General features: G+C 41.8%; 1 protein-coding gene across 3 annotated transcripts in view; it reads left to right on the top strand.

Moving 5' to 3' along the window:
- The window catches only part of RNF130 (ring finger protein 130), a 244,287-nt gene that overhangs the window by 110,391 nt on the left and 112,703 nt on the right, over nucleotides 1-21,193 (top strand). For all 3 annotated transcript variants that reach the window (XM_088454758.1, XM_088454759.1, XM_088454757.1), the window contains exon 3: nucleotides 19,739-19,989. In XM_088454758.1, the coding sequence (XP_088310884.1) occupies nucleotides 19,739-19,989 (251 nt within the window). The remainder of the gene's footprint in view (nucleotides 1-19,738; nucleotides 19,990-21,193) is intronic.

The raw sequence follows: 21,193 nt of genomic DNA, 5'->3' as shown, positions 1-21,193 counted from the left end.
CACAGGTTGAGGGGGCTGCGGGGGCAGCGGCAGCAGTGGGGCAGTGCACAGGGGCATCAATGGGCAACAGAGGGGCTTACTAACGCTGGGCATGCATCTGAGAAAATAAAATCAATAAGAGACAGATGCATGGATGTATCAGTGAGATCTATCTATGCATCTATGTTAAAAATTGATTGTGTAATAAAAAAGGAAAAAAAGGACATGGACTTATATAGTTAGAAGCAAATTGGTTGCTATGGGCAACGTCAGGTTTGATACTTCTCTCCTTTAGTACCCAGGTCTCCATTAAGGGAAGGGGCAACTCAGTAAAACTTTGGGCAGCAAGTACTTCTGTAAGCACAGTCTTGCTGGGGCTTATTGCATGTAACAGATTGTTACTCCAGCCAACAAATACTGCAGCCCATTGGGATTTATTTTTGATGCCAGTCGCTTTTTTTGTTTTGGTGTACTGCAGAGGACTGCTGAATATTGCAGTACAGGTAGCATAAGTTACTTGACACGCTCTACACGTACAAGGATACAAAACAGTCCTCCCCTTCCCCCGGGAATTCCAGTAATGAGTTGATTTAGACCAGAATGTAATTCAGTTGTTTGTTATTTAGTAAACAAGCCGCGGTAATGTTTGCATTTTTTAGAATCTGAAATTAGAAGACTTGTTTCAGTAGTGAAGCATGTTGGCTTCTTCTGTCTGGCACCTTCCCAGATCCTAGTCTTTGGCCAGAATACAAGAGAGAGAATAAAGAGATGATGATTTTCTACAAAGCATTATAGGAAACCCTGACAAGTGGCTGCCTCAAATTTACTGCTACCCTTCCAATGTAAACACTATAACTATATATATATATATATTACTTTGGTTCTGTTTGATAACTTATAGAGGTAGTAAATTGGATGAGAAGGCAGAATTAGAATGTCCACGTGAATGGTTATATTTTTAGTTTTCTGGATTGTTGTTTGTTTTACCTATATGGTACTAAGTTGTCAGTTGTGACTTTCTTTGTGACAATAGGAAGTGCGTAGTACCCTCACACCAGGTATCACTTTGTGCGTCATTCCGTAAACATTACTCTAACACCACTATTTGGACTCTGTGGGTGATACAAGTTTTTTTTTTCAATGTGTCTTGTCTAAAAGACGACAAAAGATACTTGCTGATATTTATTTATATAGCACCCAGTACTTCTGTGGGTGGTGTCACACTGGTGCATTGAACGCTAGCGGTTTCTCTGCTAGCATTTAAAGCTCACAATTAACTCCTTACTGTCACAATGAAGTAAATGGGAAGTGCCTACTGTCACACGGGAATGATTGTGCTTAAAAAAAAAAAAAGTTGCATACAACAATTTGAGCACTGTGACTGATAACATCCTTTCTAGCTGGAAATAGTTTTCACTGGGGGCGATTTAATTCAGCAGGAGTTGAATAGCGTCAGTAGGGAGCTCTCTGAGCTATTCAAGTCAGCGCTCTGTTTATTCCGACTATGGGATCTATTTATCAAGCTGTTTTTTTACATAAAATTATGTAGAAACTGCTGTCCCCATTGCACAATAGGGGATATTTCATTATAAATGAATAATTATTAGTACATAGGCTCCTAGTAGCTGTTAAGTCAGGGAAAATGCCGGTTCTCGCGACTTAATCTGGGTGTTTAGTCACTGGAACCGGCATTCTCCGACTACCGACCCATCTCTCTCCTTCCCTTTGCCTCCAAACTCCTTGAGCGGATTGTCTACAACCGCCTTACCACTTTTCTCTCCTCCCACTCCCTCCTTGACCCTTTTCAGTCTGGCTTCCGTTCTCTCCACTCCACTGAAACTGCCCTCACAAAAGTCAGCAATGACCTCCTTGCTGCCAAATCCCAAGGCCACTACTCTCTTCTCATTCTCCTTGATCTCTCTGCTGCTTTTGACACTGTGGACCACCCTCTCCTGCTGAATATCCTTCACTCCCTTGGTCTACGTGAAACTGCCCTCTCCTGGCTGTCATCCTACCTCTCTGACTGATCTTTCTCAGTTTCCTCTCACGACTCCTCTTCCCCCCCACAGCCTCTTACAGTAGGTGTTCCCCAAGGTTCTGTTCTTGGTCCTCTCCTATTCCCCCTCTATACTTCCTCTCTAGGTGAACTCATCAGCTCTTTTGACCTCCATTATCATCTCTATGCTGATGATACTCAAATCTACCTTTCCTCCCCTGATCTCTCCCCCTCTCTTCTGACTCGTATCTCCAACTGTCTCTCTGCTGTCTCTTCCTGGATGTCCCAGCGATTTCTTAAACTTAATATGTCTAAGACAGAGCTGATCATCTTCCCACCCTCCCACATCACCTCACTTCCCACTATTTCTTTATCAATTGATGGAATAACTATCATCTAGTCCCAAGGTGCGCTGTCTTGGAGTTATCCTGGACTCATCCCTCTCCTTCAAACCACATATCCAGAACCTTTCACAGTCCTGTCGTTTCCATCTCAAAAATATTTCTAAGATCAGACCCTATCTCACCCAGGATGCTACTAAAACCCTCATACACTCACTGGTCATCTCCAGATTGGACTATTGTAACCTCCTCCTATCTGGCCTCCCCAAATCCCATCTCTCTCCTCTCCAGTCTATCCTTAATGCTGCTGCACGGCTTATCTTCCTCTCCAAGCGCTCTACATCTGCCTCCCCTCTCCTACAAGCTCTCCACTGGCTCCCCTTCCTTTTTAGAACCCAATTTAAGGTTCTCACGCTCGCTCACAAAGCCCTCACCCAATCCTCTCCCATATACATCTCTGATCTCATCTCCCTTCACGCTCCTCTCCGCCCTCTTCGCTCAACTAATGCACGCCGCCTTTCATGCCAGCTGATTACTTCCTCCCACTCCCGCCTCCAAGATTTTGCCCGCACTGCTCCCCACCTCTGGAACTCTCTCCCACTCCCCATCAGACTCTCCACCTGTTTGCAATCCTTCAAACGGGCTCTCAAGACCCACTACTTCATCAAAGCCTTCCAGCTATCATTCTAACTCCTTGCTACATGCTCCTTCGTCCCCATCTGTGTCAACCCAGTTTGTCTTCCCCCACCTTTTTAGAATGTAAGCTCTCACGAGCAGGGCCATCTACCCTCTTGTGCTTCTCCTTACTATAGTGTAATTTACTTCTTACTCACCACTAGGGCACCTCACACTTGGTTGCTTATGCTCTGTTGCTTATCTGGGTGATATGGTCGCTAATGTAGCAATATATATTATCCATGTCCTGTATTGTATTGTTCTGTAAGTCACTTGTATACAATTTGTTTTTGTACTTTGTAAGGCGCTGCGGAACACTTGTGGCGCCATATAAATAAATGATAATAATAATAATAAAGTGCCGGCTGCGAGGCTGTTAGCGCTGCGCTAAGCTGGAAAACAACCTCGCGGCCGGCACTTTAGTCTGATTTCTCCTCGCACCTTCAGGAGAGTGCGTGAAGAAATCGTTAGTCGGGCTAAACAGCACGGTGAATTGAATAGCTCCGGGAGCTCCCTCCCAGCGGTATTCAATTCCCACTGACCTGAGTTGCCCAGAAAGTGACACCATTCCGATTATTTTATAGCATGGTACAAGTAGCATATATGTGATGTACCGAGTAGTGCATTGCACTGGGCAGCATACACTTTGCATTGCACACTCACCCTGGGCATGCATACTGTGCATTGCGCGCCCAACTTTGGCGCACACACCGTGCATCGCGCGCTCACCCTAGGCACGCACACAGTGCATTGGGTGCCTGGGTGCGCACACAGTGTAAGGCACTCTCAGCCTGGGCGCGCACACAGTGTATGGCACTCTCTGCCTGGGCGCGCGCACAGTGTAAGGCACTCTCAGCCTGGGCGCGTGCACAGTGTAAGGCACTCTCAGCCTGGGCGCGCGCACAGTGTAAGGCACTCTCAGCCTGGGCGCGCGCACAGTGTAAGGCACTCTCAGCCTGGGCGCGCGCACAGTGTAAGGCACTCTCAGCCTGCGCGCACACAGTGTATGGCACTCTCAACCTGGGTGCGTGCACACTGTGCACGCTCAGCTTGGCCGCAGACACCGTGCACTGTCACTTTTCCCCCCGCCCCTGTCCCTTTGTGGTGGATTATTTTATGTTACGATGGTATAAAGAAGCAAGTATATTTTTCTGGTTTTCCTTGGATTTCAGCTGTAACTATAATAAGATGACATTAATTGAATTTGGTTCTTTTGTTTCCAGATGTAGCAGAGGAGTGTGGGAGGGAGAGCGCTGTCTGGAAATAGAAAGAGGCCAACATCATGCAGATAAAAATATACTGTACACAAGAGAGTTTCCAGCTCTTCTCAGACATGAGCCCTTTCCATACATCAAAATGAAATGTGAACAACAAGGATAGAATAGGAGCAAGTAAAAGGAATGTTTCACCCCTGGAGTTCTTTTCATCCATCTGACAGCCTCAACATGTTTAAACGTCCATATTACAAATACACTGTAGTCTTGGAGATGTTGTGTATTCCTAAATCCACTAGAGCAGGCTTCAGTTTCCCACAACAGCTAGAGAGAGCTGGAGTTTGCCCAAGTCCCAGTATACAAAGCTGGAAAGGCATGCTGGGATTTGTAGTTCACAACAGCTGAAGTTCACCTTCCTTTGCTGTAGCGATGTTTTTTTTTTTTTTTTTTTAATTGAATACTTTCAATACTCTGTTCTCAGGTACCCCAAACAGAAGATCTTGGTGTTGTGTAAAGCAGAGGAGGGAGCTTGCGGTACCTTTATAAACAAACTTCGCTGATAATGGTCCCTACCACATGTCGGTTGTCCTGTCCTAAAGCAGCAGATATTTGATACATGTAGTTAGAGGGAGCAAGTAATGAAGTTTCAGACCCTAGTGAGCTTTTCCTTTTCTGGTTCAGAATAAATGTTTGGTGTAGAGCACAGCAAGGAGTAAATGACTCTCCTGGATGTGAATGTCTGTAGTGGTGTGGCACCGAATTCCAGGATCTGCAGAGTGGAAATGGGCTGCTTACCTGTATGGGGAAAGCATATTAATACTGAAAATAGAAAACATGGAACAAAATAAAATTGTTATAACTGAACTAACGCCTCTTTCCCTCTCGCTTATTTATATTTTTGTTGCACTTCGAATTCCTCAAGGGATTTCAGCCTTGTGCTGAGCAGACTACGGCTTTGTGTATTTATAACTGCCCCCCCCCCAATGTTGGGATTCTTGTTATATTGTCAGCAGCTTGAGACACACATGTATTATATATGAGCAACTGTACAACGGTTTTGTCTAATCTTTAAAGAAGAATATGCTGCATATTACAGCTGAAGCCCTTGACAGCTGCCCAGTTTGCCCCACCTAAACGCCAGCCCTGCTAATGGGATTTCTGTTTTCCATATCTGTTCAAGAGAGACCTTTATATAGCAGCTACCAGTTAAAATTCTTATGTTTCTGCTTTGTAAATAGTCAAATGCTTTTGTCCACTGCATTTGGGAGATGGTATCTTGCGTGGATGTATCATAAAACTGTGGCCCAAACGGTGAGCTGATGCTGCTGTAAATTACATGGCAGCCTCATCTTCTGCCTAGAAAATGACAGCCTTCCCTTCAATGTCATCAGCAAAACGTCCCAGTATTTCAAAACTTATTACGTGAGTCGTAAATCAGTCATTTTTATTGAATGCCCCCTCATCTTTATAATACGCTAGAGATTCATTACCTCGGCCTGGAAATGTACTGTGTTAGACCCGCTGTCCTGTCGCAGTAATTTCTCCACTCCTCGTCCTCTCTTTTTAATCCTAGTAATGTATCCTTTAGTATTTTAATGTTTCTTTTGCCTTTATACTTACACATTAGGACTAAATGTATCCTTTTATAACGAAAAACCGCTCTAAAATATAAATAAAATACTAAACATAGAAATGGCTATAGAAGTGGCTTATTCTAATATCTATAACTGCTCTCGCAGTGGGTAAGAGCCGCTATAGATATATTCCCAAGTTCTGCAAAACATTCCTGATCCATGACTCCGCAACGGAGGTGGCTTAATCAATTGAGGGCATGGTATCTGGAAGTTGTGGCCCTAGTTGGGTGGATCATTCGTGGCCAAAAATATTTTTTTATTTCCCACCAATGTTGGAAGATGTGAAATTATCCATCCTGCTCTTTCACTTCTCTGTAGCAGTTTCTTCAATCGCTAAACGGGCAGGTCCTTTGGATTGATTGATTCATATATTATAATTATTGTTATCCTTTATTTATATGGCGCCACAAGGGTTTCGCAGCGCCTTACAAAGTACATTAACAAATATACAGTGATATCCCAACTATACTTGTCGACTATATAGACACATCTTCACTAGCAGATGCAGAGGGGAAATCTACAAGGTTATGTCATCACCAATGATTGACAACATGTATTGCATCATCTCGCTTCAGTGGGCATGGCTAGATGAGACAAATCGAGTAAGTGAACCCCCGTCCCCACCCAGGTTTCAGAGTTTCTCGGGAGTGTGAAACTGTCTGGGAGAGTCGTTTACGGTCCAAACATCTGAAAAGACTGAAGCCTCATATCTTAACAAGATACTATCCTAAAGATGTGGGAAGTCGGGTTAATGTGGAATAGTGTATTTAGCCTTCATAGTTCATATTTGAAGGTTTAAATTGTGTGGTTGTTAGTGGTCGATTAAACAGTTTGGGACTTTTATGCATGTGGTGTATATATGCGCTTCGACAACTTTCCAAAATGCTGCATTTGTTGCAGGGTTGCATAAAATTGGATTTTTAAAAAAAAATTTAAATAAAAAACGGATTTATTTGAATAAAATAGGATTTTTTTTATGCAATTTTTTTTTTTTTTAAATAAATGTTTAAAAATTTAAAACATTTACATAAAAAATCCTATTTAAATCCCAGAAAATCTGATTTCAATCAAATAAATCCATTTTTGATTTAAAAAAAAAAAAAAAAAAAATCCAATTTTATGCAACCCTGATTTCTTGGGTGTTTCCCAACATTCCAGAGTGAAAAATGAAGACCGTGTATCTGACCAACCCAGTACAGAACCCCCAACAGAAGCAATCTGGTACGCTGAACCTGATGATACTTGGTGGGTCTGGAGAGGAACTCTTATCTTCTTCATCTTCACTCTGTGTTCAGTGGAATAGTCTTTTTTGTACATTATTTTTAATGTTTTTTGGTTGAAGAGTTGTGAGGATGAGTAATACGAAGTACATTTTACAGTAAGTGGCCTCATGCAGTACAGTGGCTGTATCTCTGATCATTGAGAGCTTGACCTCTCTGGAAATTTGACTTCACTGGCCGCCAGACTAATTCAAGGGGGCTTTCACTATTTTCTCTGGCACCGAAGAGATTGTCTGTTTCCTGTAACTATGAAAAATATAAGTTTGTAATGACTAGTTGAGAGTAAATGAGATCAGAACCGTTTCCCTTGGATATCGGGTTACAGAGGGAAAAATATTAAAAGTTATAAAATATGCTTGATAATTACCAAGAGACATTATAACCGGAATCTCCAAAGAGCCTCTAATACAGACTTTACTGTATTGTGTAAATAGGATAGCTTTAGACTAATGCTCTTCCCACACCTCATCCCTTCCTCACCAGTCTAATGTGTACATGACCTCCCATATTGTCGCCCAGTGTATATTAGCTTTGTGTGCTTGTGTTCCAGATTTTGTGCAGGTGCATACACCAGTCTGTAATCACGTGTCTGTTTTTGGCTATAAGAAATGTAACAATGCATATCATCATTTATTTCCACTGTAGTCAATGGCCTTGGGGAAATGTATCAAACCTTCTAAAGAGTGGAGAATTTGTTCATGGCAACCAATCGGCTTCTACCGATCACTTTATAGAATGTACTTGATAAATGCTACCTCAAAGCGGATTGGTTGCTATGGGCAATTTCTCCATTTCTCCATTTTGTCAACTCTCCTTGTGAGTTCCAACCACAGCACTTTCAGTGTGCAGTTTGTATGATCGCCCCATGTTTGTATTGGTTTCCTAGATCTATGCTGGTTTCCTTCCACATTCCCAAAAATACTTACTATTGTATTAGTGTGTTTGTGTCTTTGTGCCGTAATAAATATAGGCATGATTAAATTCAGCGGGAGATGGATAGCGCCGGGAGGGACCTCTCTGAGCTATTTAATTGACCACGCTGTTAGGGCGACTACATTATTCTTCTTGCACCCTCCTGAGGGTGCGAGGAGAAATCCAATTAAAGTTCCAGCCGTGGTGCTGTTTTCTGGCTTAGCGTGGAGCTAACAGCCTGGTGGCTGACACTTTAGTCGGAGAATGCCAGTTTTCATGACTAAACCCATAGGTTAAGTCGCGAGAACCGGCATTCTCCAACTTAGGGTGGTATTCAATTAGTTGCGCACCAGCGGAGAAGTTTCGGCTGCTGGACTTTTCGCCTACATCGCGTCTTTTGGAGCGGAAACTTATCGTGTGGCCCCCCACTATTCGCTGTATTCAATTCCAAAAGACATGAAAACGGCAAGCGACAAATACATAACAGGCGGAAAGTGCGGTCAGAATTGTGAAAAAGAGCCTGAACCCCCCCCCCCAAAAAAAGATGCACTTACATTGGGTATCAATGTAGATGTGTCCGAATAGCCCTAACAAAACTGGTTGGTGTACTTAAGGTGTTTTAATAGCTTCTTATTAGCATCATTGCACAAGTGGTGAAGAATTGCATTAAGCAGTATTTTTTGGTGAAAATAAGTAGTCCTGTCAAATTTGGGGTACTTTAAAATGGGTGCTAGCATATATTAAAGTCTCTAAAGTGAAGTTTAAAAAAACGTGAAAAACGCACCTGTTGCAAGCACCTGCAATCATGAAAACACCTGACCCGTCCTTGCAGACCCCCAAGAAGGCTATTTCGTTAGTTTGTGTACTTGTCCCCCCACTTTGTGCTTTTTTGTCCCCAAAATGAAAGTACTTTTTTGGAGTGTTAAGTTTATTCCCGGGATTTTTTGACACCGTTGTCCTTTGTGGGGCAAGGGTTCTGAGAGGTTTTCCTACCTTTGCACACCAAAATAAAAATGTTGCACTGCTCTTCTCCTGCTATTCAGAGGCGAATCTTTTTCGCTAATTACATTGTATTGACTTTCTGCGTACGCGAAAACCAGCTGTAATTTAATATGGAAATAAGTTCCGACCTGGCGATAAGACTCAATCGGCAATACTTTTTAGCGGAAAACGGCTTTTCGCATCTATTTGAATACGGCCCTTAACTTGTAAGTGTCGGAATAAAAAGCGCGCTTAATTGTGACATTATGACATTTTGATGCCAATGGATAAGGGGACGTATGTTTTGTAATGTGCTTACTTAATAAAAGCTAGCTAAAAAATATAGCCTTATATTTAACTGTGTGTCATACTGTGACAACCGATAGTTCATGATTCTGCAGCATCTGGGTCTAGGAGTTCAGCTTGTCTCAGCAATTACATCTATAACAACCATGTAGAGAATAGTGAAATGCCTTGCTCAGGCACCATACAATTATTTCTGTCTGCTTATATTGGATTAATTATTTGATGTTCATTCACTGCACGGCATCACAGTGTAACGAAAAGCTTCAGCCACATGAAGCTGGTAAGATCGTTTTATACAAATTGAATTGCACATCGATACATAGGTTTTTATTATATTATGAAAGGTCATGACATAAGTAGCCTAATGGACAGTATAATACCTGTATAACTGTAGCCTAATGGACAGTATAATACCTGTATAACTATGGTCCAGAAATATAGATTTTTTTTTTAACATTTATAAGAGCAGAAATCTATCTTACAGTTTTATCTATTCTTTCAAATATACACCACAGAGGATCGAAGGCTTTGAACGATCAGTTCCGAAATGGCAACAGTAATATATGCTAAACCAGACTGGAATTTAGGTAAAATAATGAATTTTGATGTGCCACGTATGAGCTTCCAAATGCTCATCAAATTTAGGGCGAGATGTATCTAACCTTGGAGGGAGATAAAGTGGAGAGAGAGAAAGTACCAACCAGCTCTTGACATTTTACAGATTCTTTTATCCCTCTCTCATTGCTTTGTACTTGCCACAATGGTCATCTAACAAAGGCTTTTGCTCAGTTTTCATATTGCCCCATTATCCTAATTTGAGCTGAATCTCCAGTATTGGCACCATAACGGGGCATATTATTTAAGAGGACTGTATAGTCTGTTTATATTTGTTTTTAAGTTTCTTGCATATGAAGACTGTCATATACCAGGTTTTAATGTAGATAGAAAATGTAAACAGGCAGTATTGCCTGGAAAGTATTAATCCTAGATCTGTCCAAGCTAATAAGGAATGAATTAAAATGTCTATTGATTTAAACAGTGATTTATTTTTTTTATGTGAAGTCCCAGGGTTAATACGGCATTGAAACTTGCTTCCAAGTATAAATCTTTACTGGAAATACAGATAAAAGCTATGTTCACACACAGGGGTTTACCATAAGGATTGCATTAGAACTCAGCAAGGGTTATATCACAGTTATGATGATATGCAAACAACCATATGGCACTTACCTTGGAAATGTGTATTCTAGGATTGCACAGTTGCCAACTTTCTTTAATTTCCAGGGATAGGCTCTGTTTTTTCATGATGTTCTCCCTGTTCAAATAATGGAGGGTTGAAATAAGCCAGATGGCCCTTTAACCCCCAGGCTGCGGCAGATGGTGAACTCAATAACTTTTGACAGTATGGTCTCCTTTTTGTGTGTTGATGTGTGGGTGACAGGCTGATTGTCCTATAACTGGGGTGTTTGGAGCTTAGGGTGTGCATTTGTGATGTTATAGTGTTTGGATGACATTAGCACAATTTCTTTGTTTTATGAGTTTTCTGTGCCTATTGTATATTGATTGTGTTTGTGATTGTATTTGCTCTATACTTTATTGTACTTACCTTGTTCTTTCTCACTTTACTTTGACAATATGTTCCTCTCCTTTTCTGTAACTTATTAGCAATTCTTATTGTTTACTGTGCTTTGTAAGTTAATATTTATTAAAAAGGAGTATTTACAATACGAAATTTTTTTTTAAATTGTTTTCATAGTTGAAGATTATCCCACAATGTTGGAAGGCTCTTGAATAAGGTGGAGCACCTTGGTAACCCAGTGGTTAGCATTGCTGTCTCACAGCACTGAGGTCAGGAGTTCAATTCCTGACCAAGCCACTATCATTGTGGGGTTTATACGTTTTTTTTGTGTTTGCATGAGTTACTTCTGGTTTCCTCAAACAATCCACAAAAATACCGTTAGGTAATTGGCTCCTGACAAATATTGCGATCAGGAATATAGATTGTAAGCTCCAATGGGGCAGGGATCGATGTAAATGACTGAAATATTCTCTGTAAAGCGCTATGTAATATATGTGTGCACTATATAAATAACTGGTAATAATAATAAATAATAGAGCAGGAAGAGCTGCCAGGGCTGCTTACCTACCACAAGATGGGCGTAAGATGCACCCAACCCAGACATCACATAATTATCTCATCTCCTCTGTCACTTAAAAAGTTCTCATTGTCAGAACCTGGCCATTCTGTGGCCCTCAGCAAGGTGATATTCTCTTAGAAGTACAGCTTAAGCTTCATATTTTTTTCCTGTTTCTATATCCAAACAGTAATTCAGTGGTTCCCAAATTTTCTCCAGTCACAGCGGACGAGAGTCTCAGCTGTGCTCCTCACACAGTTGTCATACCTGCACACACAGAGACGTCATGTCAACACACACAAGGCGATGTAATGTCTGCAAATAAGGCTGATTTTGTACAGCACTGTACCAGTGTTATACACTCAGGTGCATAAATATTGGGACAGTGACAGAATTTCATATTTCGGCCTCTATTCACCACCACAATGGCTTTGAAATGAAACAAACAAGATGTGCTTTAACTGCAGACTTTCAGATTTAATTTGAGGGTAATTACATCCAAATCAGGTGAACGGTGTAGGAATTACAATGGTTTCTATATGTGCCTCCCACTTTTTAAGGGGCCAAAAGTAAAGGGACTATGGGCTCAAAAGCTATTTCATGGACAGGTGTGGGCTATTCCCTCGTTATTTCATTATCAATTAAGCAGGTAAAAGGTCTGGAGTTGAGTCTAGGTGTCACATTTGCATTTGGAATCAGTTGCTGTCGACTATCAATATGAGATCCAAAGAGCTGTCACTATCAGTGAAGCAAGCCATCATTAGGCTGAGAAATCAAAACAAACCCATCAGAGAGATAGCAAAAACATTAGGTGTGGCCAAATCAACTGTTTGGAACATTCTTAAAAAGAAAGAATGCATCGGAGAGCTCAGCAACACCAGAAGACCACGGAAAACAACTGTGGTGGATGACATAAAAATTATTTCCCTGGTGAAGAAAAACCCCTTCACAACAGTTGGCCAAATCAAGAACACTCTCCAGGAGGTAGGTGTATATGTGTCAAAGTCAAAAATCAAGAGAAGACTTCACAAGAGTGAATATAGAGGGTTCACCACAATATGTAAACCATTGGTGAGCCACAAAAAGATCAGATTAGAGTTTGCCAAACAACATCTAAAAAAGCCATTACAATTCTGGAACAACATCCTAAGGACAGATGAGACAAATATCAACTTGTACCAGAGTGATGGGAAGAGAAGAGTATGGAGAAGGAAAGGAACTGATCATGATCCAAAACATACCACCTCATCAGTGAAGCATGGTGGTGGCAGTGTCATGGCGTGGGCATGTATGGCTGCCAATGGAATTGGTTCCCTTGTATTTATTGATGATGTGACTGCTGACAAAAGCAGCAGAATGAATTTTGAAGTGTTTCGGGCAATATTATATGCTCATATTCAGTCAAATGCTTCAGAACTCATTGGACGGCGCTTCACAGTGCAGATGGACAATGACCCCAAGCATACTGCATAAGCAACCAAAGAGTTTTTTAAGGCTATTGAGGCTGATTGAGCATGCATTTCACTTGATGAAGACAAAACTGAAGGGAAAATGTCCCAAGAACAAGCAGTAACTGAAGACATTTGCAGTAGAGGCCTGGCAGAGCATCACCAGGGATGAAACCCAGCGTCTAGTGATGTCTATGCGTTCCAGACTTCAGGCTGTAATTGCCTGCAAAGGATTTGCAACAAAGTATTAAAAAGTGAAAGTTAGATTTAGGATTGTTTAGTTTGTCCCATTACTTTTGGCCCCTTAAAAAGTGGGAGGCACATATAGAAACCATTGTAATTCCTACACCGTTCACCTGATTTGGATGTAATTACCCTCAAATTAAATCTGAAAGTCTGCAGTTAAAGCACATCTTGTTTGGTTCATTTCAAAGCCATTGTGGTGGTGAATAGAGGACAAAATATGAAAATTCTGTCAATGTCCCAATATTTATGCACCTGACTGTATGTAAATTATCCAACGTCAGTGTCTCTCAAGCATTAAAGCATATTTTTGTAAAGAGAAAATGTACAAAACTATTGGGAATCGCACTCTTGGTTTGTATTATTGATACAGGGCCTGATTCACTACAGACCGCAATACTGGGTACACACGCAGTTCAACTGTGATAGCAAGCCATCCACTGCGATTGCAATGCAAACTCAGCACAACATAAGGGCGCCCATTTTACCTTACACACATCCGTAATGTTTAGCAGAATAGCGAAACCATCGGTACAGTCGAGCACCATCACAGCCTCATTCACCCTTGCACAAGCCCTGACATTACTAAGAAATTGCTAACAACCACACACGCTGTGAGGCCTCAGGCTGCGTATGGGATCGCATAGAATAATTTATGCATGCCCCTGCAATGGCGTACAAACATACTGGCCCGTCTGCGTTCAGCCGACCCTCACCCCCCGTTACCACTCACAAATGGCACTTCCTGTAAATCACTCTGCAATGGGTCTGTGTAGCCTCTGCGATCGCAGTCCCCATCGCAGCGGTCGTTTGCGCACTGCATTGCGTGCGCAGTGCAAAATAATCAGCTGATTGCTTGCGTATTCGCAGTGATCAGGTCTGCTTAGGGTGCTGCTGTTTGCTAAATCTTTTCCTGATGATCTGATGACACAAACCCAGTACATGACTTAGAGACATAAAGTTGGAATGTGTTCTGAAAGCTCAGAATGTCAACAACTTGACCAAAAATGGGCAAGTAAAATACCACATCTTATTATTACTTAATACTGAACCTTCACGTACTGTTCTCTTCAGCCAGACATGGGGAACACAGTAGGAGACTGAGCTGTCATTTTAAAATTGCTTAGAAAATGGATCAGGATTTATATTTTTTCCCCTCTCCTCTCCTCTGCGTAAGAAACCTAAATTAGAATGTAAAAATAGCACTTATAAAATATATCTGCGGTTATGTTCCAATGACAGTGCGCCCGATTCAGCAGTGCGATGCTGATGCTGATCGCTAATGCGATCGAGCTGCGATTTTGCACGGAACGCAGCTGCGAATACCTGCCAAAGTACAGCCGACATAAAGAGGACCCACTGCTGCTCTCTGATATGCGTTTTTATGACCATCCCCCTTGTCACCACCGCCAAACTCTGACAGCCTGTCGCTCACTTTGCGATGGAATCCTCTGTGCGTCCGTAATCGCAATGCGACCGCTGCACAGTGCGGCTTATACGCATGTGCGATGGCTAACAATCGCTCTTTGTGTGTCAGTAATTGCACTTGCGTACTCTACTGAATCAGGCCCAGTGTGGCCAGTACATATTGGGTACGTCGGTAACTCAAGCTTCCAGGGCTACCTGAGTGGGCTAATTTTGCCACTCCTGAGGTATGGGGATTGCTTCTCACTATCTGCATCTGCCTGTTTACAGACTCCTTCACCTGAAACATGGGTGGGTAATTTGCTGTCACCACCAGGCACTTGGAACCGGTTACTTCTGAGTATATATGGTTACGATGATGTAGCACCATCTGGTGGTTGATAGCGCAATTCCCCCACTGCCCCTTTACAACGGACCATTGTAGCGCTTGGTAGAGGACGAGCTTGGAGACAAAGGGCTCAACCACAGGCAGCCGGTGAACGAATAAGCATTTGGCACTTATCTGGTTATCACAGGATACAAGCAGATTCAGATGTCTTTCGAAGTCAGAAGAGGTTTATTAGCTCCAATAAAATGTCTTTAAAAAGATAGTAATTCTAAGTTGAAGGTACTGGGAATATCACAGCATGAAAATGTAATACAATCCTCTATCTAGGTGTCTCAGGCTTTCCCTGGTCACACGCCCCTACAGGCCTTGTTAAGTGATAGGGTTAATAGATCCCTTCCCCCAGATACTAATACAGACTGTTAAGATTTGGTGGACAGCCTTTGATGTAACGCAATCTACTGGACTGGATCCTGATATACCTTTGTGGAACTCTAGGGCATTGTCTGAACAGAGATCACTTCAAATTAGACAAGTGTGGGGTACCAAGCGTATTCACTCTCTAGGACAGTTATATGTCGGTTCTACACTTAAATCCTTTTCTCAACTGCAGGAGGAGTTTTCTTTACCTAGAGCATATTTTTACAGATTTCTGCAGCGTAGGCAGGCCCTTCAGTGCTGGTCCCCCTGACATTCAGTCCTGTCCTATTAAGTCAGTACTTATCTCATTGGGTCCCCTCAGGTCTTTGTCTTTTATTTACTCATACCTCTCGTCCTTTCACCACGAATCCAGGTTACCTAATCTTAAAGAGAAATGGGAGGTGGATGTGGGTTCAATAGCTGATAGTGACTGGGATATGGCGTAGAGTATTCCCTGCATATCCACTGCCTCTGTAAGATATCAGCATATTCAGCTATATATTTTACATGGGCAGCACAGACGGTGTAATGGTTAGCATTACTGCCTCACAGCACTGAGGTCATGGGTTCGATTCTCACCATGGCCCTACTGTGTGGAGTTTGTATATTCTCCCTGTGCTTGCGTGGGTTTCCTCCAGGTACTCCGGTTTCCTCCCACACTCCAAATATATACAGGTAGGTTAATTGGCTCCAACACAAATTACCCCTAGTGTGTATGTGTGTGCGTGTACATGTGGTAGGGAATATAGATTGTAAGCTTCACTGGGGCAGGGACTGATGTGAATGTCCAGATATTCTCTGTAAAGCGCTGCGGAATATGTGTGCGCTGTATAAATAACTGGTAATAATAATAATAATGTAGTTTATATCACCCCAATTAGGTTGGCGAAATTTGGTAGCCTTGCTTCTAATGTTTGCCCAAAGTGTCAGATGGCTGTTGGTACTTTTTGGCACTTACTCTGGGATTGCCCCACACTTCAGACATTTGGAGTAAGGTTATACATGTTCTATCCACTACTGGGATTCATGACCCTCTTCTTACCCCGATAGTATGTTGTTTGGGTGTCTTAGAGGATACCATTCTCGATAAGTATGATAGGCAGTTTAGCATTAATATGTGTACTCTGGCTAAGGTTAGTATTGCTAGCACCTCGTTGGCCTCTCCGGGTCCGGACTTCTGTGCATGGCTTGCATTGGTCCATACCACTGTTCGGCAGGAGAAAACTCGAAAGGCAGAGTTCAAATTTGACCGCATTTGGAGTAGATGGGAGTGGGTCCAGATACGCTCTCCCTGATGTGTAATGCCTAACTGTTGTTTATTGCTGTATGGTATAGGTGCAGGCATGGGAGAACCTTCTCTTTTCTCTTTCATCTTTTTTTGATATATATATATTGTATGGTTATTTAATTATATAAGGTGGATTTGATCACCGTGTGGTATGTATAATATTATTGTGGAATGGATATCCTAATTGAGATATATTGCTAGCATACTTCTGTGCTTAGGACTGAGCTGCACCAAAATATGTGTGTAATATCTCTATATAGTTGGGACGCTATTTATTAGTATAATGTTAACTTAGGGGTATATATGCATTGCCTAAATGTGTACCACATTATTTTGTGTCTATTTGTCATGACGATTTATCTGCATTGTATTATGCTATTGTTATTTTTTTTTATTGGGTGTTGGTAAATTCCAATAAAAATTACTCAATTTAAAAAAAAAACAAAAAACAATCCTCTATCTAGATCAGTGGTGTCAAACTCGTGGCCATCCAGCTGCAGTGGAACTACACATCCCAGCATGTACTGCCAGATGGGCATGCTAAAACTGTGGCATGGCGTGCTGGGAAATGTAGTTCCACAGCAGCTGGATGGCCACGAGTTTGAAACTCTGATCAAGATGGTCAAGAGAATACACCAGTGATGTGCTGTCAGGATAGGCAGGGGAGGCAAAGTCTCCCCTGTCATACTCCTGCGATTTGATATAGAAATGATTAGAATAATACAAAGATATTTCTAACTTATAAACATCTTCTTTGTTTATTGTAATGATTTTTATAGTTAACAGTCACCAGCTTTTGTGGGACTCCCTGGGACTGCAGGAAGATGAAAGATGAGGCTTCTGTATAGGCAGACACTGCTTGCAGAGCTGGGGGCTGGGCCACACGACGGACAGTAAGCTGCACAGAAAGACAGCTAATAGAGGCATGCCTCTGAGTATGGGATGGGGGGTGCCTTGAGCACTGATGGACACCTTAGATGTGTCAGGTGACCAGGAAGTGCACTGCAGTGTTTAGAGATTGGAGCTCAGCAGCAAGAGAAGACACAGTGATGCAGGTAGGAGGAGTAATGGGCACTGAAGCTTAGTGTAGTGAGGGGAGAGTTACAGTGAGTAGTGGGTGAGACAGCACTCGGACTCCTCTCCATGCGTGCCTCCCCAGCCATTGACCTCACCGCTTGTCACTGGAATACATCTATTTAAACTCACAGAGCCCCTATTTTATACACAGCAGAGTGTAATCCAGTCCCTGTCCATTTAAAACTAATCCAGGTGAATTTAGACACTGCCAAACAGCATGTATCTGGAGATGCTGTAAACAGTTTAACATTTATTGCTATTGAACGTGTGTGGGGTAGGGGGGGTGGTCCTCCCCTCCGTGTGTGAGGCTGCTTTAGGAGCAAGACCAACTCTTGTCTACTCCCAGGCAGCTGGAAGACTAAGTGAGGAGCATTTTATTTCTACATCTCTAACCTAGGATACTAACACGGGCTGGTTGCTCCCTCTGGATGAAAATGAGCACAAATGGCTGGTCAGACAAACCCTTGGGAGGCAGGCTTCTTGTTACCGGCACTGTAGCCCCTAGGTCTTCTGTGTAATCTCCCTATTCAAACTCAACAGGATGCAGACAAGGCAGACCCTCCAGCAGCTAAGTGTAGCTGCCAGATGGGGTCACTATGGGTGTGGCTGCAGCTTCCTCTTCATCCATGGACTGTTTCACTATAAACATTCATTTTAAACACTTTAAATACACTAGACCCGGCACCTAGTGCTTGGACTCAATCCCTTCAGACTCAATCCATTGCTGCTTTGTATTTATTTCATATATATTAGTTTATCGGCCATAGCACCGGAACGTAACCATTTTCAGCATCGGCCACCCTCAATAGTGTTAGAAATATGAGTTGTATATTTATTGATTAGTTGTTTTTTTCTTCTTCTTTATGTAGTGCATATGTTGATTAATATACTGTAGACTGAATTGTACATAAAACATGCACAAGCCACCTCTGTACAGACACTTCTCATCTTATAATTGTCAACCATTTGTAAATGTATTAATAGTCTTTAAATAAAAACAATTCTACTAAATGGCACAGACCTGCATCTTCTAAACCTTATGTATTTTGCATGTGAAAAAAAAAGTTATGAACCAGTAGTTTCTAAACCCTGCTCAATTTGTCTACTACTTTCACTTCTTAATACCTTTTCAATTCACATAGTATCAGTGAAAACGTGATGCCCATCTGTAAATTTGAACACATTTGTGAATAAAGAGATATCCAAGAGCTGGCCACTCTACTCTAAACAATATAATAAGTTTTCGTTGTGTTGCCAAATTTGGGACGGGGGCTGTGCTTGCATCAAGGTGGGCATGGTCATGCACAGGTCACTGGTTTTGACCTAAAACACCACTTTTATGGGAATTCCTCCCAAGCTACAGCAAATTAGGGCGAGTGTCCTGCTTGTGGGATGGCGGTACAGTACCCTGAAATCAGTACTGTCCTACCAAAACTCAGAACGATGGGCAAGCTGAAAATAATAATACAAAAATTTTAAAATAATTCTATACATGTAGTTGGAGAAAATTAAGTGCCTGTCCTTTCTAGTCAGTTGAATGGACCAATTGGTCTGTCCTGTCTTGACGGTGAGCATGATCTCATTATGTTTGCATCACCCACCAATATCCTGGGAGACCATCTAGGGCAGTGATAGCTAACCCTGGTCCTGGATAGATACCAACAGTGCATGTTTTTCAGGTCTCCTCACAGAATCACAAGTGTAATCATTAGTTCCACCTGTGGATCTTTTCAAATGTGTTAACGAGTAATGAATACACCTGTGCACCAGCTAGGTGGTCTGGAAAATGTGACCTGTTGGTAGCTCTTGAGGACCGAAGTTGGCTACCCCTGATCTAGGGCCTGCAATTGTAAGGGAGTGTTAGAGAAACTTCAAATATGGTGATCTGTATACTCACTTTTCGTGCTACCTATTGCAGCTGTGTAATATACTTTATAATATGTTATAGGTGTGATTCAGAATGTCAGTGTGAAAGTGCATATTATTAATTTTATTATCTACAGTATGGTCAATAGTATTTTTCGTAGTATCAAAATAATTTTTTGTTTTTTCACAACAGGAACTGGAGATATTGTTGTCATAATGATCTCTGAGTCAACGGGTCGAGAAATCCTGAGCTACATGGAGAGGAACATCTCGGTCCTCATGGCGATAGCAGTTGGGTCTCGCAGCCCAGGCAAGAACGGGAGCCGAGGATCTTTGATCTTCGTCTCCATCTCCTTCGTGGTCTTAATGGTCATCTCTTCGGCTTGGCTGATATTTTACTTTATACAGAAGATCAGAAATACCAGTGCCCATGATCGGAACCAGGTAAGCAGCAATTATTCAAATCAAAAAGTTTTCTTTGTGATAGGTCACTTTGTGGCGAGTAACATAAGGGGTCTCCCTTACAAACAGACTTACATATTTCATGTTCATTTGGCCACTAAAAGAGAAGTGACGAACAATTGCAGACTTTTAATTTCACCTTGGCCAGGTATTCATGAGTTCCAGTTGTAACTTGCACTAAAAAATCAAAAGTTGATGAGGGTCAGGAGTGCACCCAGGAAAAAGTAATTGATCAACAAAACATCCTTAAATGTCTATGTGAAAAAGGGACAAACTGTCACTTTCGTTTCCTTATACTGTGCTATGATTTGACTAATACTTCAAAGGGCTTTAATCTGGTGATGTCCTTTCATGATTAAGGAAAGATAAGAGAATTTCATAGGGGTCTATTGAATTACCAGTGAAGAGCTCAAGTTGTCCTTGTAACAGCATTTTCATGCCATTACCGGCACCGCAACTGGTGCCCCTTGTCGACTTGCCCTGTACTTGCACATTTTGCTTACTGCCGTAAGCATGAGTCCGGAGGTACCGTAAGTGCTCCGTATAGTGGCTAATTGCATTGACCCATTGGTGTACACTTCGAATGGACAATTTCATTAATGTGTTCATGCAATAGAAGCACTCTCCTTCTCCAAATGAACAGATTTGTTGCCAATATTGCACCATTGCCCGTCCGGTGGTGGACCTTGCCGTGCTGTGGTTTTTTCTCGAACGTCATATCTCCTAATACAGTGATTCTCAAATTCAGTCTAATGATATCTCGGTAGTCCCCAGAGATAGGGAAAATAATTGGATAGCATAGTGTTTACCAGTGTGTATACAGTAAGATTCAATAAATCATTCACTGTTTACTCACCTTGTTGTAAGTGAGAATGTACCTTAGACATTTGTAAGAGCGAATGTACCTTAGACATTTGTAAGTGAGAACGTACCTTAGACATTTGTAAGTGAGAACGTACCTTAGACATTTGTAAGTGAGAACGTACCTTAGACATTTGTAAGTGAGAATGTACCTTAGACATTTGTAAGTGAGAATGTACCTTAGACATTTGTAAGTGAGAATGTACCTTAGACATTTGTAAGTGAGAATGTACCTTAGACATTTGTAAGTGAGATTACGCCTAAGACATTTATTTATAACCCGATGTCCGTCAGAGTTGTAATGCTCAAATGGCAATATTAATGA

Source organism: Taudactylus pleione, unplaced genomic scaffold (assembly GCF_031769625.1).
Source record: "Taudactylus pleione unplaced genomic scaffold, aTauple2 ptg000629l, whole genome shotgun sequence".
Classification (NCBI taxonomy): Eukaryota; Metazoa; Chordata; class Amphibia; order Anura; family Myobatrachidae; genus Taudactylus; species Taudactylus pleione.
This window is presented reverse-complemented; position numbering and strand designations above follow the sequence as displayed.